Raw genomic sequence first — 18442 nt, 5'->3', positions numbered from 1 at the left:
ATGTCCTTCTCCATGCCCTGCTACCCTCCCCTCCCCTCATCCGCCCCCATCCTCTAGACAGGTACATTCAATTTCATATACATTCAATATATATAATTCAATATACAGGTACATTCAATGTCATATATACATCACTGAGTTTGTACACCTACATAAATCCCGAGATCCGGAAACGAGAGGAGCTGTGATGTGATGTGTCCTTTGGAGACAGACTCCCTTCACTTAACATGATGCTTTCCAGCAGCTCCCGGCCTCCTGAACATGACATGACTTCATTCATCCTCAGGGCTGAAAAGATTCTACCACGCCCCACATTTTCTTTGTCTGTCCCTCTGTCGTTGGGCATCCAGGTTGTTTCCATAACTTGGCAGTCATGACGAGGATTGTAGTAAACACTGGTGTGTGTGCATTTCTGCATTATATTGTCCTGGGGTCCACTGGGTGAATACTCAGGAGTGGTGTAGCTGGCTCATGTGGCAGACTTTTTAGTTTCTTACCTCTTAGAGACAGCAGCTTACTCCAGTTATGCGTCCCTGGGCCTTAGGGGTCTTAGGTTAGTCAAGGATGGAGCCAGGCTGAGCTTTCCTATAGGACCGGACAAACAGAAGTATATATTTATTTTGAACCGACCCCAGGATACCCCACCATACGTTTCTGATTCCTATACGTGTTGTACTCAATGTGGCCATGCTTTGCCGATGTAAGTAGCTGTACCGAAGGTGAATGGTAGCAAGCTTAGTTACAGGTACCCGTCTTCCTACAGTGCTAATTTTCCTGAGAACTGGGAGAAGTGAGCATGTGTGTAAATCGAAGCTTTTGGTTAAGAACGGAACATTCAGGCTGGAGGGCTGGCACAGCGGTTAGGAGCACTGGCTGCTCTCGCAGAGGTCCTGAGTTCAGTTTTCAGCACCCACGTGACAGCTTACAACCATTATACCTCCAGTTCCAAGAGATCTGATACCCTCTTTCTACCCTCTGGGCACTGCATGTTCATGGTACACACATAGACATGCAGACAAAATATTCAAACACATAAGATTAAATTTAAAAAAATTAGAAACTCAAATAATCTTGGGGGGTAAACCATGAGGCTGCAATGAGATGACCTTTCTCATGGGTCATAGTATGCTATGACTCAGGCTCTCATATGGAAGGAGATGGGCCTACTGTCATTTGGAAGTACTCTGACAGTACTCAATAGTATTAAAGTCACTTTTTGCAAGCTGCCATGTGCAGAATGCCCTTCTCTATATGGGCTCCATGAGACCAACTGCCTGTGTACCAAGAAGACTGGTCTCTATGTTGTTCCTGGGTTCTCTGCTGGACTGGAATTCTCCTCTGCGTGTCTGTGTGGGCATATGCTGGCTTGCCATGGCAAGTCAATGACGACGTCATCCTGAATGCATCTATGAAATGCTTTGAAGTGAAGGTTTCTTTGTAAATCTGTACTTTAGCTATTGTCAATCAGTGTGAAAGAAGTTAAAACTCTCGCTTCTCCTTTTCCCTGTGCACATGGGATCTAGGACATTGGGCTGGTGGTAAGGAAGTGCTGGTCAGTTGGGTGAATCACAAGGGGTCTTTGATCAAGGTCTCTTTATGTGTTCTTCTCTAGAGATGCAACCACCCCAGCAAGACAGCTTACCCCAAGAAAACACAGGAGAACTCAATGTGCCACGTCAGGATGACCCTGGTCTCTTGGATCAACCTGTGACCAGTGTGCAGCTTCCAGAAGAGCCTGATCTCTTGGATCAACCTGTGACTGGGTACACAAGTACCTCAGAGGAATCACAGAAGCCAAATACCGAGAAAGACATCGATCTAGGTAAATTTTATAGTTTTTCTCTATGAAGTAGTGGTATATTGTAAAGAAAGCCTGTTAGAATATTTATTCTTAAAGGTAGGAAAGTTAGACCAGTTCAGGTGTGTGTAAGTTTCTAAAATGTTGCACAAGTGACAGGGAAAAGCAAGAGTTGAGATGCATGGAGATCAAAAACAGGAATGAAGCCAGGGGCTATCACTAATGTGCTAACCAGTATTTGGCTATGCCCAGCCACTGTGAATCATTTCAGTATGATATTGAGCTATTGAGCTCCTGTCCTTCAAAGCCACATGTTCTAAAGGAGAGTATCCTGTTAGACAAGAGCACATGGTTGGCTGGGGACAGCAAACTATATGAAATAAGCCCCGGGGAAGGCTGAGGGGAATAAGTTGAGAGTCTCAGCTTAAAGGCCCTGCTTTCCCTGTCCACCCCCATTCCTCTGAGTGGCTACAGTGCCATTCAGATGGTTTTGGGATTTACTGCCTAAATGAGGCAAATACAGCCTTTCAAAATACTGTGAGGCATCCAGGTGTCTTTCCAGGCTACACTTTTAGGAAACTATGGGAGAAGGACAGACATTCCACACCGGAGTGACATTTCTAACGTAAATACTTGAGGATAGCATGTGGGAACTATTGGTAGCAGATAAAAAAAGTTCTTTTTTGTTTTTGTTCTAAGTATCCTCAAAAATGGTAGTCGTGGCTTTCTGCCTGTTGTATCACTCACTCTCATTTCACTCGTAAAGCGGATGCTCTCATTGTGTTGTTTTGCTATCTAATACAGTATCAGGAGGATGTCATGACTGGGGTTTCTTTTGCGGGGTGGTCCAGTGCTGGGGATCTCATTCAAGGCTCCTGCATGGTAGGTTAGCTCCAGCACTAGTGTGTGTATGTGTGGATGTGTGTGTGAGTGTGAAGCATAGCTGTAGCCTTAGTCTGTAGAAATGAAGGGTTCGGTGTGACTAGGATAGCAAACCCCTGCTCTCCAGGGAATACACAAAGTGTACGAAATGTCGCAGTAGAGAGGAAGTTAGAGAAGGAATGACACATCAGGGGTCTCCCACATCCCCGAGGGCACCGTAGTCCTGTGAAACAGTCTCCAAATTCTTTTTAATTTAGAAAGGTCCTGTTTACTGAAAACAAGTCAGGTGCCATTGAGACTTATTGTTCCTTTGCTCAAAACTTCAGGATTGGGCAAAGTTGTGCTTACAGGGCTGGGAAAGGGGTATCTGCTTGAGATCTCCCCCACCCCTACACAGTGCCCAGCCACCTTTCTAGGCAAGTCTTCCAGGGTCACTGCATACACCTCAGGTGCTAAGATGATGACCTAACTGGGAAAATGTCACCCATTGTCAGTCATCGGTTGATAGTAAACTGGGTTTTAAGGTTGGGAGAGAGCCCTAGAGGGTCCAGTTAGTTAGAGGCTAGCTCTAACTAATTGCTGTTGACAACACATCCCAGGCTCACATGACTCAAGCTGAAATCCACCTGTGCCCCTTCACTTTCTTGTGTGGAATCCTCTCAGGTGTGACTGGATTTTCCTTCCTTCACAAAAGCCTCAAGCCGGTCCCTGCTCTTTTCATCATTCCTGGCATTTATTGTATCTTATGTAGTGGTCACCCGTCCATATAGTAGATATTAAGTATCTACCACCTGCCTGCCCGCCAGCCACACTAAAGCCTCAGTGTGACCAGGAGTCAGAGTTCTCCTGCCTTGTGTGTTGTAAGAACCGAACCGAGGTCATTAAGCTTGGCCACAATCACTCTTCCTGAGCCATCTTGTTGGGCCCCAGAACTCATTCTTTTCCATGTCTCCTAAGTTTCCAATCTGCCAATCACCAAGTCAGTTTGCTGACTGTGATTGTGTCTCTATGGCTTTGGTTGATAGTGCTGGTTGCTGTAGACCGGGTTGGCCTTGAACTCATAGAATTCTTCTGCTTCTGCTTCCCGAGTCCAGGGATTAAAAGCATGCCTTGCCTGACAATTCTGTCTATATATGGAGAATTATACATTTTGGGGTTTGTTTTCAATTCCCCTGAATGGACAAGAGACACGATGGAGCACCTGGAAGCAGACTGGAGATGATCTTATTTCTATAACTGAAGGGTCTGATGGATCCAGTTAAGATCCTAGAGGCTTTGATTGTCTCTGTGTAATTTTCCTTAGGAGTTTCAAATGTTCTATGCTGAGTGTCTTAGTTAGGTGAACAGACACCATGACCAAGGCAAGTCTTGTAAGGACAACATTTAATTGGGGCTGGCTAACAGGTTCAGAGGTTCAGTCCATTATCATCAAGGCAGGAGCATGGCAGAGTCCCGACAGGCATGGTGTAGGAGGAGCTGAGAGTTCTACATCTTCATCTGAAGGCAGACAGGAGAATACTGACTTCCAGGCAGCTAGGATGGGGTTCTTAAAGCCCACACTCACAGTGACACACCTATTCCCACAAGGCTACACCTCCAACTAGTACCACTCCCTGGGTCAAGCATATTTAAACCATGATACTTAGTGACTAATATTTAGAGGGCACTCTGTGAACATTTAAATTAAGAGAAAAATTCTTCTTTTAAAGCATAAAGGAAAATATATTGTCCATTGCCCCCCTTTTAGGTCTTGTAGCGGAAGGTGGTCCTGTTGCGGAAGGTGGTCCTGTTGCGGAAGGTGGTCCTGTTGCGGCTGGAGATGTACAAAAGCAACCAGAGACGTTTGCAGAGGAACCAGCAGCTGTCCCACCTCAGGAAAGCGCATTTGGTTCCCTGTATGCCTTCATCCTTTATTTAAGTAAGATGGTAAGTCTTATATAGTTTCTTCAGCTAGAACACCATTAGTACCCGGGTGTTTGCAGGGACGGGGTATGCACACGGGCTGATGATAGCAGGTCTTATATGGGTGAGGCTGGCCTCACTGTCAGCCAAGGATGACCTTGAACTACTGATCTTCTGGCTAATACCTCCAAGTGTTGATGCCGTAGACATGGGTTTCCACCTTGGCTTGATTTGCAACATGTTTTAAGTTGAATCTGAGTCTGGAATGAAGAATTTAAAATATCTTTATGAACTCTGCTTCCAATCCTCTGAAGGTGCCGCCTGAAATGAGCCGCAGGTGGATGGCTTTAATTAAGAGCCCTTAGGTTAGCACGCAAGAGTTTATTCCCTGGCAGGGCCGGGCATGTACACACCTATATGGCAGGGTTTGTCCCCTGGGACCTCTCAGTACCCTAGGGAGCTGGAGATGTTCACTTGAAACAGAAGGTACAGTTTTTGTCAGGGTTGGTAGAGGAGCAAGAGGGTTAGGAGTTAGCTGAGGTGTGGATTAAGAAGTATGGTTTGTTGTTAAACAGAATGGACTGGGGAATGGGAGTGGGCAGCAGGGACAGAAGAGACAGCATGTAAGAGAAAGAGAAGCATGGAGAAAAGGGGATGCTGGGAGATTAGGGAAGTGGAGGTGCCTGGGAAGGAGGCACATCCTGAGGAGTTCTGTTAAGCTGTCCATTTGTCCTTTGAAGGTTTGCCACAGAGAAGTGGTAGGTCAGATCTATTTCCTAGAAAGAGCTATCATGGCAAAATGTTTATTCAAGCTAATCTTTTTGAAGAGAGTCTGGATCCAAGTAAGACATTTAGCATCTCTGGAAGCTTAAGTCAAGTTTGTAGGATTTAGCTCCCTCTCGTGGTATATGTGGATATTGGACATTTTTATAGGTAAATTGGACCTAGCTGGAGGCCAAGTGATGCTGACTGTACAGTGACATCACAGTGGTCAACTCTAGGGCCTGTAATCTCGAGGCTTGTGTAATAGAGTTTTGCTGTTGATGTTTTCTGTAAGAAGGTTTTGAGTCAGGGAGATCTGGTTTCAAATCCCAATTTAAAAGTTTGTACAAGTTACTAAATCTTGTTTAATTGAAGCATAGTAACTGTCTATCTTTATGATGTGAGTTTTGGTAATTTGGTAGATATATACATTATGTATTGGTCAAATCAGGATAACAACCAGGGCAATGCTCATGTCTAGGGCTCCTGAGTTTTTTTTTTTAAGTTCTTACATTATTTATTTAAATGTTTGTGCATGAGTGAGTACATATGTATGTGGGAGACAGTCAGGGCACAACCTGCAGGAGTCAGTTCTCTCCTTCCACCATGTGGGTTCTGGGAACCAAACCCAGGCTATCAGTGTTGGCACAAGCACCTTTGCCTACTGAGCCATGCCTCCAGCCCCCTTTTAATCATTGAAAACAGATCCCAGGCTGTTATAATCCATTAACTGTGATGCAGGAAATGCAGAACTAGCTCCTCTGCACTTTTTGGCCCCATCTAATTCCTTCCTGCCCTCCGGACTCCCCTTTCCGTCTCTGCCAACCACTGTTCCATTCTGTAAGATGGCGAATAGTCTGAAAAGTGCAAATAAAAACTATTCCTACTGCAACGACCAAGTGATCGGCAGTGTAAAGTGCTTGGGGAGGTGTCTGGCACATTGTGGAATTTCCTTTTACTCCTGCTGCTTCTTTATGGTCAGAAGGCAGGGTAAAAATGCTGAATACCCAGCAAACTCAGAGGAGAGGCTGTCTGATGAGATGGAATAGAGCTAAGCCATCTTCAGTTTTCTCCATGGTTGCTCGTGCTGGAGGCAGTTCCCTGGCAAAGGTGTAATGGCTCTGAGCCGTCACAGTTAGGAGAATGAACCAGGCTCAGGTGTATCCTTTGAGCATCTCAAGGAGTCAGTGGTTGAATGTGGAAGGAAGACTGTCTTCTTCACATTTCTAGGTCTATCCAGGACTCTCTATTCTTGGTGTGAGTTAGATACAGATAAGGTATATGATATGGCGTCCTCTTGTAGGGTGACAGAGGACATAGACAGAAAAAGCAAGAAGGGACGCAGCATCCCAAGATTCTGGCTCTAAGGGCATCCTCCAAAAAGCGCTTTAATGGCTCAGTATGCACAGGGCATCTGCTAGGAATCAAAGATTCTAATATGGGGGCTAGCAAAATGGCTCAGCGGGCACTCGCTGTCATGTCTGACTACCTGAGTTCAATTCCACATACCACACCGTGGAAGGAGAGGACTAGTGCCTGTAAGTTACAGTCCTCATTTTTGAAGGGCTTGTGAGGATAAGATTCTATGGGAAAACTGGGAACTATGAACAAGGCAGTGTGAAGTTTCAAGCAAGGAGCATAGTTACCTGGAAGGGAAGACAATTTCTTCTGCGTTGATTAGGGGAAGTGAAGCACTATGGGTCAACTTTATGGGTCAATTGTTAGCGGATATTTGGAATCTTACAATTAGAAGGGACTCTGGAAGATGACTGCCCCGGCGTCTCACTAGTGACAGCGATTTCCTGACATGTTGTTCATTCTGAGGTCTGTGCATTCGTAATTCTTTTAAATTTATTTCATTGTGAAGGTTCACACAAGTAAATATCTGTGCTCAGCATCTCACCAGCCCTCTGCTCCCCTTTCTCATCCCCAGAGCCCCCTTTATTCTCCTGGACAGTCTTACTTCTATTTTCATGTCGTATACACATTCATGCTTTTATGTATCCATTTAAAATCCAGAGACGGTAAATGATAGAAGAATTATTTATCTTTCTGAAACTGGTTGAATTCACTGAATGTGATCATGCCCAGCAGGATCTCCTTTCCCGCATGCCTCAGTAATTCCTATCGTGAGCCTGCCTGTCGGGCCACGTACTCTTCTCCGTGGCTAACTCATTTTTATATTGACTCAAAAATTCTCTTTATATGAAACTCTCTAAGATGTACTTCTTTGAATAGATGGAGTTGTATCCTGTTTTAAATTTTTAGGGTTTTTTTCTCTGTTTTGTTTTGTTGTTGTTGTTTTTTCTTTGAGACAGGGTCTCTCTCCATAGCCTTGGTTGTCTTAAACTCACTCTGTAGACCAGGCTGGCCTCAGACTCACAGAGATCTGCCTGGGATTAAAGTGCTGGGATTAAAGGTGTGAGCCACCATGCCCAGCTTTTTAACACTTTGTCATGGAAACAAAAAGCCGAGAGCCTAGCTTGGGGATCAGCATCAGATGACAGCAGTGTAACATTAGTTTTCAAACCTAGGAGTTCTGACTTTGACATAAAGAAATGAAAAATGCTTGAAATGGGTTCAGGTTTCTTAGACTCTCTGTGAAAGCACAAGTCTTCTACCAGGTATCTTGCAGATTTCTCTAAGGGTTACAATGTCAGAGCGTAAGACGCCTTCATTTCTTAATCTTATTCCCAGCGGTCAATATTCTCATTTCCCATCTTGTTTGTTTAATGTACTTTGGAAACCACATCCTAGCACCACGTACAATTGCTATTGCTGTTGGTGTTTTGTTTGAGACTGTCCCACTCTGTGGTCCCAGCTAGCCTAGCAGTCACTTCTGTAGCCCAGGCTACCCTTGAAGCTGTATAGATCTTCCTGCCTTGGCCTCCCAGGTTCCAGGATTGCAAGTGTGAGCCATTATTCCTACCTTTTTTTTTTTTAATTTCATTTTTATTTTATGTATGTGGCCAGTTTTTTTTCCTGTATGTATGTCTGTGTATTACAGTATGCCTGTACACTACGTGCATGACTGTCCACGGAGGACAGAAGAGGTCCTAAATGGAAGTTACAGTTGTGAGGTACCATCTGAAAGCTGGGGTTTGAATCCCAGGTCCTCTCAAAGAGCAGCCAGTGCTTTGTTGACTGCTGTGCTAACCACAGGGCCATCTCTCTAGCCCCTATTTTTATTTTTTTTTAATTTTTAAAATTTTTTATTTTATTTTTTTATTTTATGTGTATGAGTACACTGTAGCTGAACAGATGGCCGTGAGCTATCATGTGTGTGGCTGCTGGGAATTGAACTCAGGACCTCTGCTGGCCCACTCACTCCACCCCCGGTCCCCCCACCCCCCTGTTATTCACTGTAGCTGTCTTCAGACCAGCACCAGAAGAGGGCGTCTGATCTCATTACGGGTGGTTGTGAGCCACCATGTGGTTGCTGGGATCTGAACTTAGGACCTTTGGACATGCTCTTACCCACTGAGCCATCTCGCCAGCCCCCTACTTTTATTTTTATGTGTCTGCATGTGTGTCTGTGTGAGAGTATGGGCATACTGTTGCAGTTGCATGTGGAGTTCGGAAGAGGGGCTTGTATCCCCTGGAGCTGGAGTTACAGGCAGTGCGAGCCATCCCACCTGGGTTTTGGGAACCTAACCTCAGTCCTCTGTAAGAGCTGTTTTTAGCAGCTGAGACATCCCTCCAGCTCCTAGTTTAGTTCATTGTCTTACTTTTGTTTGTTTGTTTGTTTTGGTTTGTTTTGTTTTTTTGAGACAGGGTTTCTCTGTGTATCCCTGGCTGTCCTGGAACTCACTCTGTAGACCAGGCTGGCCTCAAACTCGAACTCAGAAATCCACCTGCCTCTGCCTTCCAAGTGCTGGGATTAAAGGCATGTGCCACCACTACCCGGCATAGGGTCTTACTTTGTAACCCAGCAAACCCATTCTGTAGTTCATGTTGGTCTCAAACCCACAGCAATCTTCTGCCTTTAACCTCCTGTGTGTGGAGGTTTCTGGGTTTTCTTTTCTGTCCTATGATCTGTATTCCTGGGCTAGAATTGAGCCTGCCTTCTCCTTATATTTTTTCATTTTGTTATTCTTCTGCAACTCAGGACATCACCACGCCCAGTTAAATACTCCCCTTGCCTTCAACTTTAAGGACATGATTTCTGGGCTATTTATTACCCTTGTCCGTTTCCGCACAGTGTGTAACCTTAAAAATGAGAGACTCCAAAATGAGGATGTTGGCGCAGAATTGATGACAGAATTCCTCCATAAGGAATAGGCATATAGGCAAGCGGAGGTCAAAGAGGAACCCTAAGAGAAAGACTGGAGTGGGCAGGAAGGAAAGCCTTCCCCAGAAGCCAATCTGATCCACGATCCCTCAGAAGGGATCCGGAGATCTCTGGTCTTGTCTGGGTTTCCAGACCCAGCCCCTTCTGTGTCTCGGCCCCTCAAGACAGGTCCAGTTCTGGTCAGACCTCGCTTTCTCTTTTCCCAGAGTCCATCCATAACCCCCATTTTGAGAGCTCCTTGGCCACGCTGACCCCCAGGCCCCGCGGCAGGATTGTGCTTCACCTGATCTCTTCTGCTCGGTTGAGCTCTGGTCCCCACTTCCTCCTCACTGGACTCTTCTGTCCACCTCTACGTGTTATTCTCCCTTCTTCCTCTACCTTGTGCTTTCTCTGTGCTTCTCCCCTCCCCCGTCCCCAACCGCCAACACTCACTCGGACTCCTCCACCTTCTTCCTCACTTGAAGCCCCACCCCTACTCCCTGCCCAGCCCTACTCTTTTTTCTCTCCCTCCTCACTCTATCAATGGTTCTGCTAACCTTCACGCACCATCTTTTCCCCCCGACCTCACCTCAGCTCAGCTGGCTTGGTTTGCGCCGCACTAGTCCCGCCCCGACCCCTGCCATCTACCACGCCCCTGCCACGCCCCTGCCCTCCCCGCTCGCCCGCTTCCTGGGTGCGCTGACGTCGCTCCTCGGCCGTGTCTGATGACGTGTTTTACCGGCGGCCTAGTGCGGAAGGTGCCGAGGCAGGTGAAGGCGAAGTTCATTCGCAGTGTCCGCCCCCCGGAGCCGGTCCTCCCCGAGGCGGAAGCGGTGAAAGCCGGCTCGGTGCCGCCCGCTGGAAGCGACGTCTCCGCGCAGCTGCCCCCCCCCACACACGATGGACTCATTGCCCGCCACCGTGCCTGCTGTCACCGCCTCCCCGGGGGACCCCGAGCTGCTGGGGCCCCTCTCGGTGCTCTACGCAGCCCTCATAGCCAAGCTCCTAGAGGTGACAGTCCCCAGTCCCAGGGAGGGGCCGCGGCAGTGGCAGGCGGGAGGACCAGGGCTGGGCAGAGCGAGTGTCCCGGAGAGGCGAGCGGGGGCCCGAGGCTGCCCTGTGGTCGCCTGCCCTGTTTTCAGAGAGCACGGCCACAGTGACAGGCGACGTGTTACGCGGTGGAGTTCTTTCCTTAAGGCAGTGTCTGGGGGTGGGGCCAATATTATAATTAGCAGGCAGTGAAAGTGTGGAGTGGGCAGTTGTGTAATGCGGCCTTAGAGGAAACGGTTGTAGCTGAGACACGGAGCCGCCTAGATGAAATTTGAGAGCCTGACCTCTAAACCGGTTGTCAGGAGCTGTCTGGATTTACTCATCACTTGTTTTTGTTTATGTAAGACTGTAGCCAATAACTTCAAATATTACCAGACTAATACATTACATTATCACATTGGATTTATTGGCACCCACAAAAGTTGATGGCTTATATATTTAAAACTTTCGTGTTGTGTGCTTATTAAAGTAATAAAACTTATCTAAAAGTATGATCCAGGGAATTCCTAACTATAAAATAGACAACACAATATAGCAGAGCCTACTAGAAACTGGAAATATATGTCCAACGTAAAAGGTATTTAGACTCTCTGCTTGAGAACTCTACAAGTCAAACAAATTAAGAGACTGACAATATCCTGTATTTCTCGAAGTGGGAGTTATTGGATGGCCTGGAGTACTCACCTGATAGAGACTGGTTTAGAATTTCTATGAGGATTCTCTGTGAATGTTTTATTGTAAAAATTTTTAAAGTATTCCATTATATCTGTCTGTTTCAGCTAATTGCCACCTTGCCTGATAATTTTCAGCCTGGCCCTGACTTTTACGGACTGCCGTGGCAGCCTGTGATCGTTACTGCAGTCTTGGGAATTGTTTCATTTGCAGTTTTCTCCTGGAGAACTATTCTTTTTGTAAGTAAATTAAATTATCTTATCACATGACTCAAAAGTACATGGAATATTTTGTAATCATTGGCCCTTTTACTTACTTATTTTGAATTACTACATCAATACAAATTAATGGTTATACTTCTAGCTAACCTTGTCAAATAATTTAGTGTAATCTTTGTATTGATAAAGACTTAAGAGAACAAGATAAAGTCTTTATAATTTTGATTGGAAAACTTTGATTGAAAAAACTCATACCATTTGGTGGATACATGTACACTGTAAGTAGAACTGGGAATTCTTTAAAGCTATCCTAAGAAGTAATTTAATAATATGTATCAGAAATTTTAAAAAATGGGGTAGGATGGGTAATAGTTTATCCTCTCAAATGGTGTGATACTTTGTCTAATAGTCTATCTGAAGAAACTAATCAATCCCACATTAAAGATCTTATACAAGAATGCTTAATGAGACAGTCTTTATTTTTAGTTAGCTATTAGTTGTGTGTGTGTGTGTGTGTGTGTGTGTGTGTGTGTGTGTATTTTCTGCGTGTGCACCTGCACATAGGCCATGAGAACTCAGAGTACAGTTTTGTGGAACTGGTTCTCATCTTCCACATTCACATGGCTTCCACGGATTGAACTTATCATCTAACTGACATCAGCAGGCAGCAGGCACCTTACTGCTGAGCTAGCTCGCCAGCCCGGGAAGAGAATTTGCTGGAGTACGAACTTGCAGCAACCTACTCTACATGCATATAATGGGATGTCTGACGATTGCGATGACACTGGGGAGCAGCAAATGCTTGTGACTTAGTGGGAAGTGGAATGAATCACAAACTATGACTTGAAAGTGACGTTAATGGCGCATATCATAAACACATGCATGCACACTGCAAACAGTACAGCCCAGTGACACGTGTCACAAACATGCACACACACACTGCAAATAGTACGGCTAGCAAATGAAGTCCTTTCAGTCTCTTTCATTATGTGTTGTATGCCTATGCACCTGTGCATATGTGCACGTGAATGTGGGTGGCTGAGGAGCCCAGAAGAGCCTATCAGCCCACTGGAGCTGGAGTTCAAGGGAGTTATGGGACAAAGCCCTATCCTGCAAGGGAAGGAGGTGCTCTTAATCCTAAAGCCATCTCCCAAGCCTTAGCCTTTTTCTTTATATATGTTTCCCAATTTTTCTGGTTTGATCATATGTTGTTGTACTCCAAAAATAGCCTTTTTATTTGGAGTTAACAGATTCTATGGTGTCCAAAGACACATTATTACATTTTCATTCTTTTCTTTTTTCTGAGCACAATTTGTGTTTCAGATATACACATTCACCTTTGGAACCTTGGTCTTCTCCCTAAGGTACCTTGGCTTTGCTTCTGCCACCTTAGCTGTTCTTGTTAGTTTAGGTGAACTGGGATAAACAGAAGCTTATACGTTGATTGACAAGGCTATGGCATTAGAGAAAGTCATTCATTTCCCTGTGGTGGAAGTGTTTTGTTTGTTTTGTTTTAACTAGAGTTACATTGTTTTGATCTGACATGTGGGTGTTGGGAATTGCACATAGATCCTCTTTTAGTACCACATAAGCTGTACTATTTGCGTTTAGTTGCTGAGCCATCTCTCCAGCTCCAGAATGCATTTTCTTATAACAAGACAATTATACATGTTTTATATTGATAAGATTGAAATTTCATGGACAACTTATGGATGGGTCTGAATATTATCACTACTTAACAACAGTAGTATTTGAAGGGCTGGAGAGATGAGGGCTCAGTAGTGACCCAGTGCTTGCTGCTTTTGCAGAGGACCCAGATCTGATTGCCAGCCATCACACGGTGGTTTATAAACATCTATTTCTCAAGTTCCATGGGATCCAGTGCTCACTTCTGGCTTCTACAACCACTAGGCATGCATGGAGTACATACACGTATATGCATGCAAGACATTCAAACATATACAATAAATAAATCTAAAAAGTTTTTTTTTTAAAAAAAAATAGTAGCATTTGAAAAGAGAAATATATTTTGAGTTACAATTAATTTAGTGGGCCAGCAAGTTGGCTCAGTGGATAAGATGCCTGCAGCCCAGGCTAACAACCTCAGTGTGATCCCAGGATTATCTCTAACAACATGGTTGGAGATAAGAACCAAGTCCCACAAGCTGCCATATGACCTCCACATGTACATATATATGCCCTTGGATGGACACACCCATACACATGAACACATAAATAATGTAATTTCTTTTAAAAAAAAAAAGAAATTTGGGCTAGATGTTATAGCATACACATATAATCCCAGAACTCAGGAGGCAGAGGCAGGTGACTACAAAGCTAACCTGATCTACATAGAGAGTGTTCCAGACTAATGAGGGCTACAGAGTGAGACCATGGCTCACAAGGAAAAGTGAATTTAGCAAATCCTTATGCACCAGTTACTGTCTCAGCTTTATAGACCTAGAGGTCATGCTCTCCTGATGGGAATAACAACTTTAGCTGCCACCTTTCTTGTATGTCTCCTCTGGAAACATGTCCCTTTCAGGCCGAGTACCATGTACCACTGTTAGTCCTGGAAGTCAGATGATGCGCTCTCTCAGATTCTTGTTTTTAGTTTTTCTGTATGTCTGTGGTGTTTGTGTGCATATGTGTGTCTGTGTGTCTCTGTGTATAAGTTTGCATGTTCGGAGGTCAAAACGCCAACCCCTGGTGTCAGTTCTAGCCTTCTTCTTTTTTGAGACCTGGTTTCTTTTTAATTGTTCATCACCACATATGGCAAGCTGCTGGCCTGAAGGATTCTGGGAGACTTATACTGCCACCTCCCATCTCATCGTAGGAGGACTGGGATTACAAACTAACTACCATTCCCATGGGTTCTAGGCATCCAAGCTCAGGTCCTCACCCCAGCATGGCACATGCTTTATTCACTACCCCAATCCTACCACATTATTCCTAAATTCAACAGGTAGACAGCTTTGAATAGGATTTCTAGGATATTGTCTGGTGAGTGAAAGATGTATATTGAAAGACAAAGATTTTCCCTTGAGTTTTGTTTCTTTCTTTTTTTTTTTTTTTGAGTTTTGTTTGACATCTTTCTGAACACTCATTTCTAGAGTTTCCTCTAGCTATTCAGTTGTCAGATGATGCCAAGTAAATAGAACATGGATGTGTTTATTATTACTAAGCTGGCATCCACTTGTGTTATGAAGCATCAGTGCTAATAGCTTAAGATTGGTGGTCTTCTAATAGATCTATACACACTTTTAGCTATAATTTTTTTTAAATCTATTGAGGCTATTTATGAAGTACTAGTACCAATTACATTTGAAATTCCTTTTAGCCTTGTCATTTTAAAATTTTTTAAGATTATGTTTATTTGTATACATTTGAGCCATGGTGCATGTGTGCAGATCAGAGCATAGCTTGCAATTTTTCTTTTTTGCACCATGTGGGGCCTGGGATGGAACTCAGAATGTCTGGGCTAGTGACAAGCACCTTTGCCTGCTAAGCCATTGTGCCAGCCCAACCTTTCCTTATTTTTAAATACTATGTATTCATTAAACTGGACCAAGGTTGTTACTAAATTCTCATTTGTTTATGGTTCTCCCATATTAAGAACAATATGCTAATTAAGTGTTTGACAACAAACTTAATTTTATTTCTTTTCTTCTAGGTAAAGAGTAAAGTATATCAAGGTAAATATTTAGGTTCATATTTCCCTTGTATTAACCCTCTAGATTTGTGTTTGATGCAAGTTTTCTGTAATCTAGACATAGATATCATAACTTCTACTGTCTGATTGTTTTAAGTTTTCTGTCTCTAGGCCACCAGCTTGCCTGGTAGAACCACGGTGATGCCAACTGAGATAGGCAACAGAGAGCAGACAGAGGGAATGGGGAGGGCAGATCAAGTGTGCATTTGGTGCAATGTAGGTTTCTTCCCTGTGACAAACACACTAAATGCACAGTAGATGGGGATCTGAGCAGACAGCATGCAGGGTGGTGGAGGACTGAACACATACCGAGTCCGAGTGGACGCTGTCCCGGATGGTGGCGGGAGCTGCTATTTTGTGTTTCTCAGTTCCTTTTTGCAGATGACATTTGAAGCAATCTCCTTTTCTGATATGGGACCAAGTGATAGCATTTCCTTAAATTCTGTATCTCTAACTCAAAACATAAAATCTGCACACTGCCCTTCTTAAGGTTTAATATTCTTACACCCTCACTGTACTCAGCCCAGACTGCCTTTAAGGGCACAGTAGTCATGCAGAGCATGTTTCCTCTTGCTGTTAATACACTGGGGCATTTGGCTTTACCTTGGGTCCACAAACTTACAGATTTCCCTTCTTTTTAGTTACTGAGAAACAAATTTCTGAAAAGCTGAAGAATATCAAGAAAGAAAATGCAGAACTTAAGCAAAAATTGTCAAGTTATGAACAAAAGGTATAATTATTCTTTCAACTTCCTCCCCCATTCCAGCTTGAATGTTTGTCTCAACATTCCATTTATGATTTTAAAGACTCATATTTTATTTCATCATTTCCTGTGAGCCATCGGAGATGTAAGCAGTTATTATCTGGAGGAGGTTGTCCACTTGGAAGTGACTTTGGTAGCACTATAATTTGTAGTTAGTTCTAAGTTGTAACTTAATCCTAAACACTTTGTATAACACAGATCAAAGAATCAAAGAAATATGTTCAAGAAACCAAGAAACAAAACATGATTCTCTCTGATGAAGCTGTTAAATATAAGGTAAAAATCTCTTTCGGTAGAATTGCATTCCACAAGTGAAAATAAATGGAAGGAGTAATTCTTACTAATCTTAGTGTCTTTGTTTTTGTTGAGGATAAAATCAAGATACTTGAAGAAACTAATGTAAGTTTGGGTGACAAAGCCAAAAGCCTTCGCCTTCAGTTAGAGTCTGAGAGAGAACAGAATGTCAAGAACCAGGACTTGGTAAGATGAGTGCTCACTGGAAATGTAATTGGGCTTTTGAAGGATGCTAAGTGAGGGCAACTTTGCCCATGCTTTTAGCTCAAGTGGAAGCAGGAGTCAGGGAAGTTGCCTCTACTGTGCCTTGTCTTATGGAATTTTAACTTGTAACCCTCAGTTACTCATATGGGCACAGGAAGAGTATTTTTGTTTTCAATACTGGACCATTGTTAAATGGCTGGGCTCTACCTTCCAGCACAGGTAGACCAACTATGAATTTTGGCCTCAATCAATGGTTCTTAGATCTTGTTCTGTTTTTTAAAAATTCTCTTTTCGGTAACATTTCAGTTTCGTGTAGCAGCTGCAGAGAAAAGAGAGGCTTTCTATTATATCCTACCTCAGCAGAGCTAGTGCCTCAGCCCAGAAAGCACTAGCCACATTTCTCTGATGTTAAGTCATTCTTTTCAGCTTTGTTTGTTGTATTCTTTGGAAACCACTATTCACGACTCACAGTTAGAGGGAAGAATTACATTTTCCACCCCTTGAGGAGCTGGAGTCTTCATAAATTTTTGGAATTCTTGTGTATGAGATTGGTCCATTTTCCTCCAAATTCTTCTATTCCCAATTTAGGCAATGAAATTCTCCCCCACCCCCTCTGCTTTTGGATTTTGACCCTAGTGTGTCACACAGGGTCAGTGGGTATTCTAACATTGAGCTATAGCATTATCTCTTTTCTATGTTTTAATTTTGAGACAGTCTCCACTAAGTTGCCTGTGCTGGCTTTGAACTCTGTAGCCAAGACAGGTCTTGAGCTTATGACCCTTGTGTCTCAGTTTCCTAAGTTATTGGGCTTAGTTAGGCAGAGATTTAAGGTTCGATTATTAGTATATTTAATTTTTGCCCCTTAGGGGAAAACTGGATCCCTTACTTTTACCAAAACCATAGGGTGTTATGGGATATGTGTATTAGTGTTTCATCCTTTAGTGTGTGTGTTAGCTTGTTTTATGTCAACTTAACACAAAGGGAAGTTCAGTTGAAAAAAATGCCCTCCCCAGATGGGCCTGTGGCAAAGTCTGTTGTGTGTTTTCTTGATGGTTGATGTGAGAGGGCCCATCTTTCTGTGGCCAGTGCTGCCTTTGGGCTGGTGGTCCTAGGAACTAAACGAAAGACAGACACCTGAGTCATCCATGGGGAACGAGGCAGTGAGCACTATTCCTCTATGGCCTCTGCATCAGTTGGCTCCAGGTTCCTGCCCTGACCTCCTTAGGTCAGGCTGTAAGCTGGGAGCAGAAGTAACCTTTTGCTGTCTAGGTTGCTTTTGGGCAGTTTGTCACAGCAGTAGAGAGCAAATAAAGCCAGCACGTGTCACACTAGCAACTCTGCTGAGGCCGAGGCTTTGTGTTCATGCGTCACACTAGCGACTCTGCTGAGGCTGAGGCTTTGTGTTCACGCGTCATAGCGACTCTGTTCACTTGTCACACTAGTGACTCTGCTGAGGCTTTGTGTTCTGCTCTCATGTGTCAGATACTGGAAAACAAGAAGTTTATTGAGAAGCTGAAGGATGTCATTTCCATGAATTCATCAGAACTTTCAGAGGTGAGTCTGCCTGGATGCCGTAACAAGAATACTGTCTATGTCCTAAGTAAGCATGTCTTAGTCTGGTTGAGCAAAAGTTAGAGGTATGCTAAAACATACAAAAGATGAAACCTTCATGATGTTTGCTTAAGAACATGTTAACTTTTTTCTTTGCATTAATTGGGAGTGTTTTTTATTAGGTTCAAGTTGCCCTTAATGAAGCCAAGCTCAGTGAAGAAAATGTAAAATCTGAATGCCATCGGGTTCAAGAAGAAAATGCCAGGCTTAAGAAGAAGAAAGAGCAGGTAAGGCAAATCCAGCTAATATTGATGGCATTTCCCCTCAGCAGTCCCCCTCAGCAGTCTGTCTCCCTCAGCAGTCT

The 18442-nt window shown here is 43.9% G+C and overlaps 1 protein-coding gene across 7 annotated transcripts in view; it reads left to right on the top strand.

Annotated features, from left to right (window-relative positions):
* The window catches only part of Mia3 (MIA SH3 domain ER export factor 3), a 42635-nt gene that overhangs the window by 13536 nt on the left and 10657 nt on the right, over positions 1–18442 (top strand). For 5 of the 7 annotated variants that reach the window (XR_004109513.1, XM_031337575.1, XM_031337584.1 and 2 more), the window contains exons 5-13: positions 1613–1822; positions 4428–4606; positions 11444–11575; positions 15228–15249; positions 15908–15996; positions 16228–16305; positions 16399–16509; positions 18010–18081; positions 18261–18365. Coding sequence is in view for 6 of the 7 variants with exons in the window: in XM_031337575.1 (XP_031193435.1) it covers positions 1613–1822; positions 4428–4606; positions 11444–11575; positions 15228–15249; positions 15908–15996; positions 16228–16305; positions 16399–16509; positions 18010–18081; positions 18261–18365 (998 nt within the window). In the remaining variant the exon portion in view is untranslated. Of the gene's footprint in view, positions 1–1612; positions 1823–4427; positions 4607–10361; positions 10626–11443; positions 11576–15227; positions 15250–15907; positions 15997–16227; positions 16306–16398; positions 16510–18009; positions 18082–18260; positions 18366–18442 lie in introns of those variants that run through there. The other 2 variants (XM_031337615.1, XM_031337620.1) reach the window with 2 other exon arrangements.

Source organism: Mastomys coucha, unplaced genomic scaffold, assembly GCF_008632895.1.
Source record: "Mastomys coucha isolate ucsf_1 unplaced genomic scaffold, UCSF_Mcou_1 pScaffold1, whole genome shotgun sequence".
In the NCBI taxonomy this organism is placed as follows: domain Eukaryota; kingdom Metazoa; phylum Chordata; class Mammalia; order Rodentia; family Muridae; genus Mastomys; species Mastomys coucha.
This window is presented reverse-complemented; position numbering and strand designations above follow the sequence as displayed.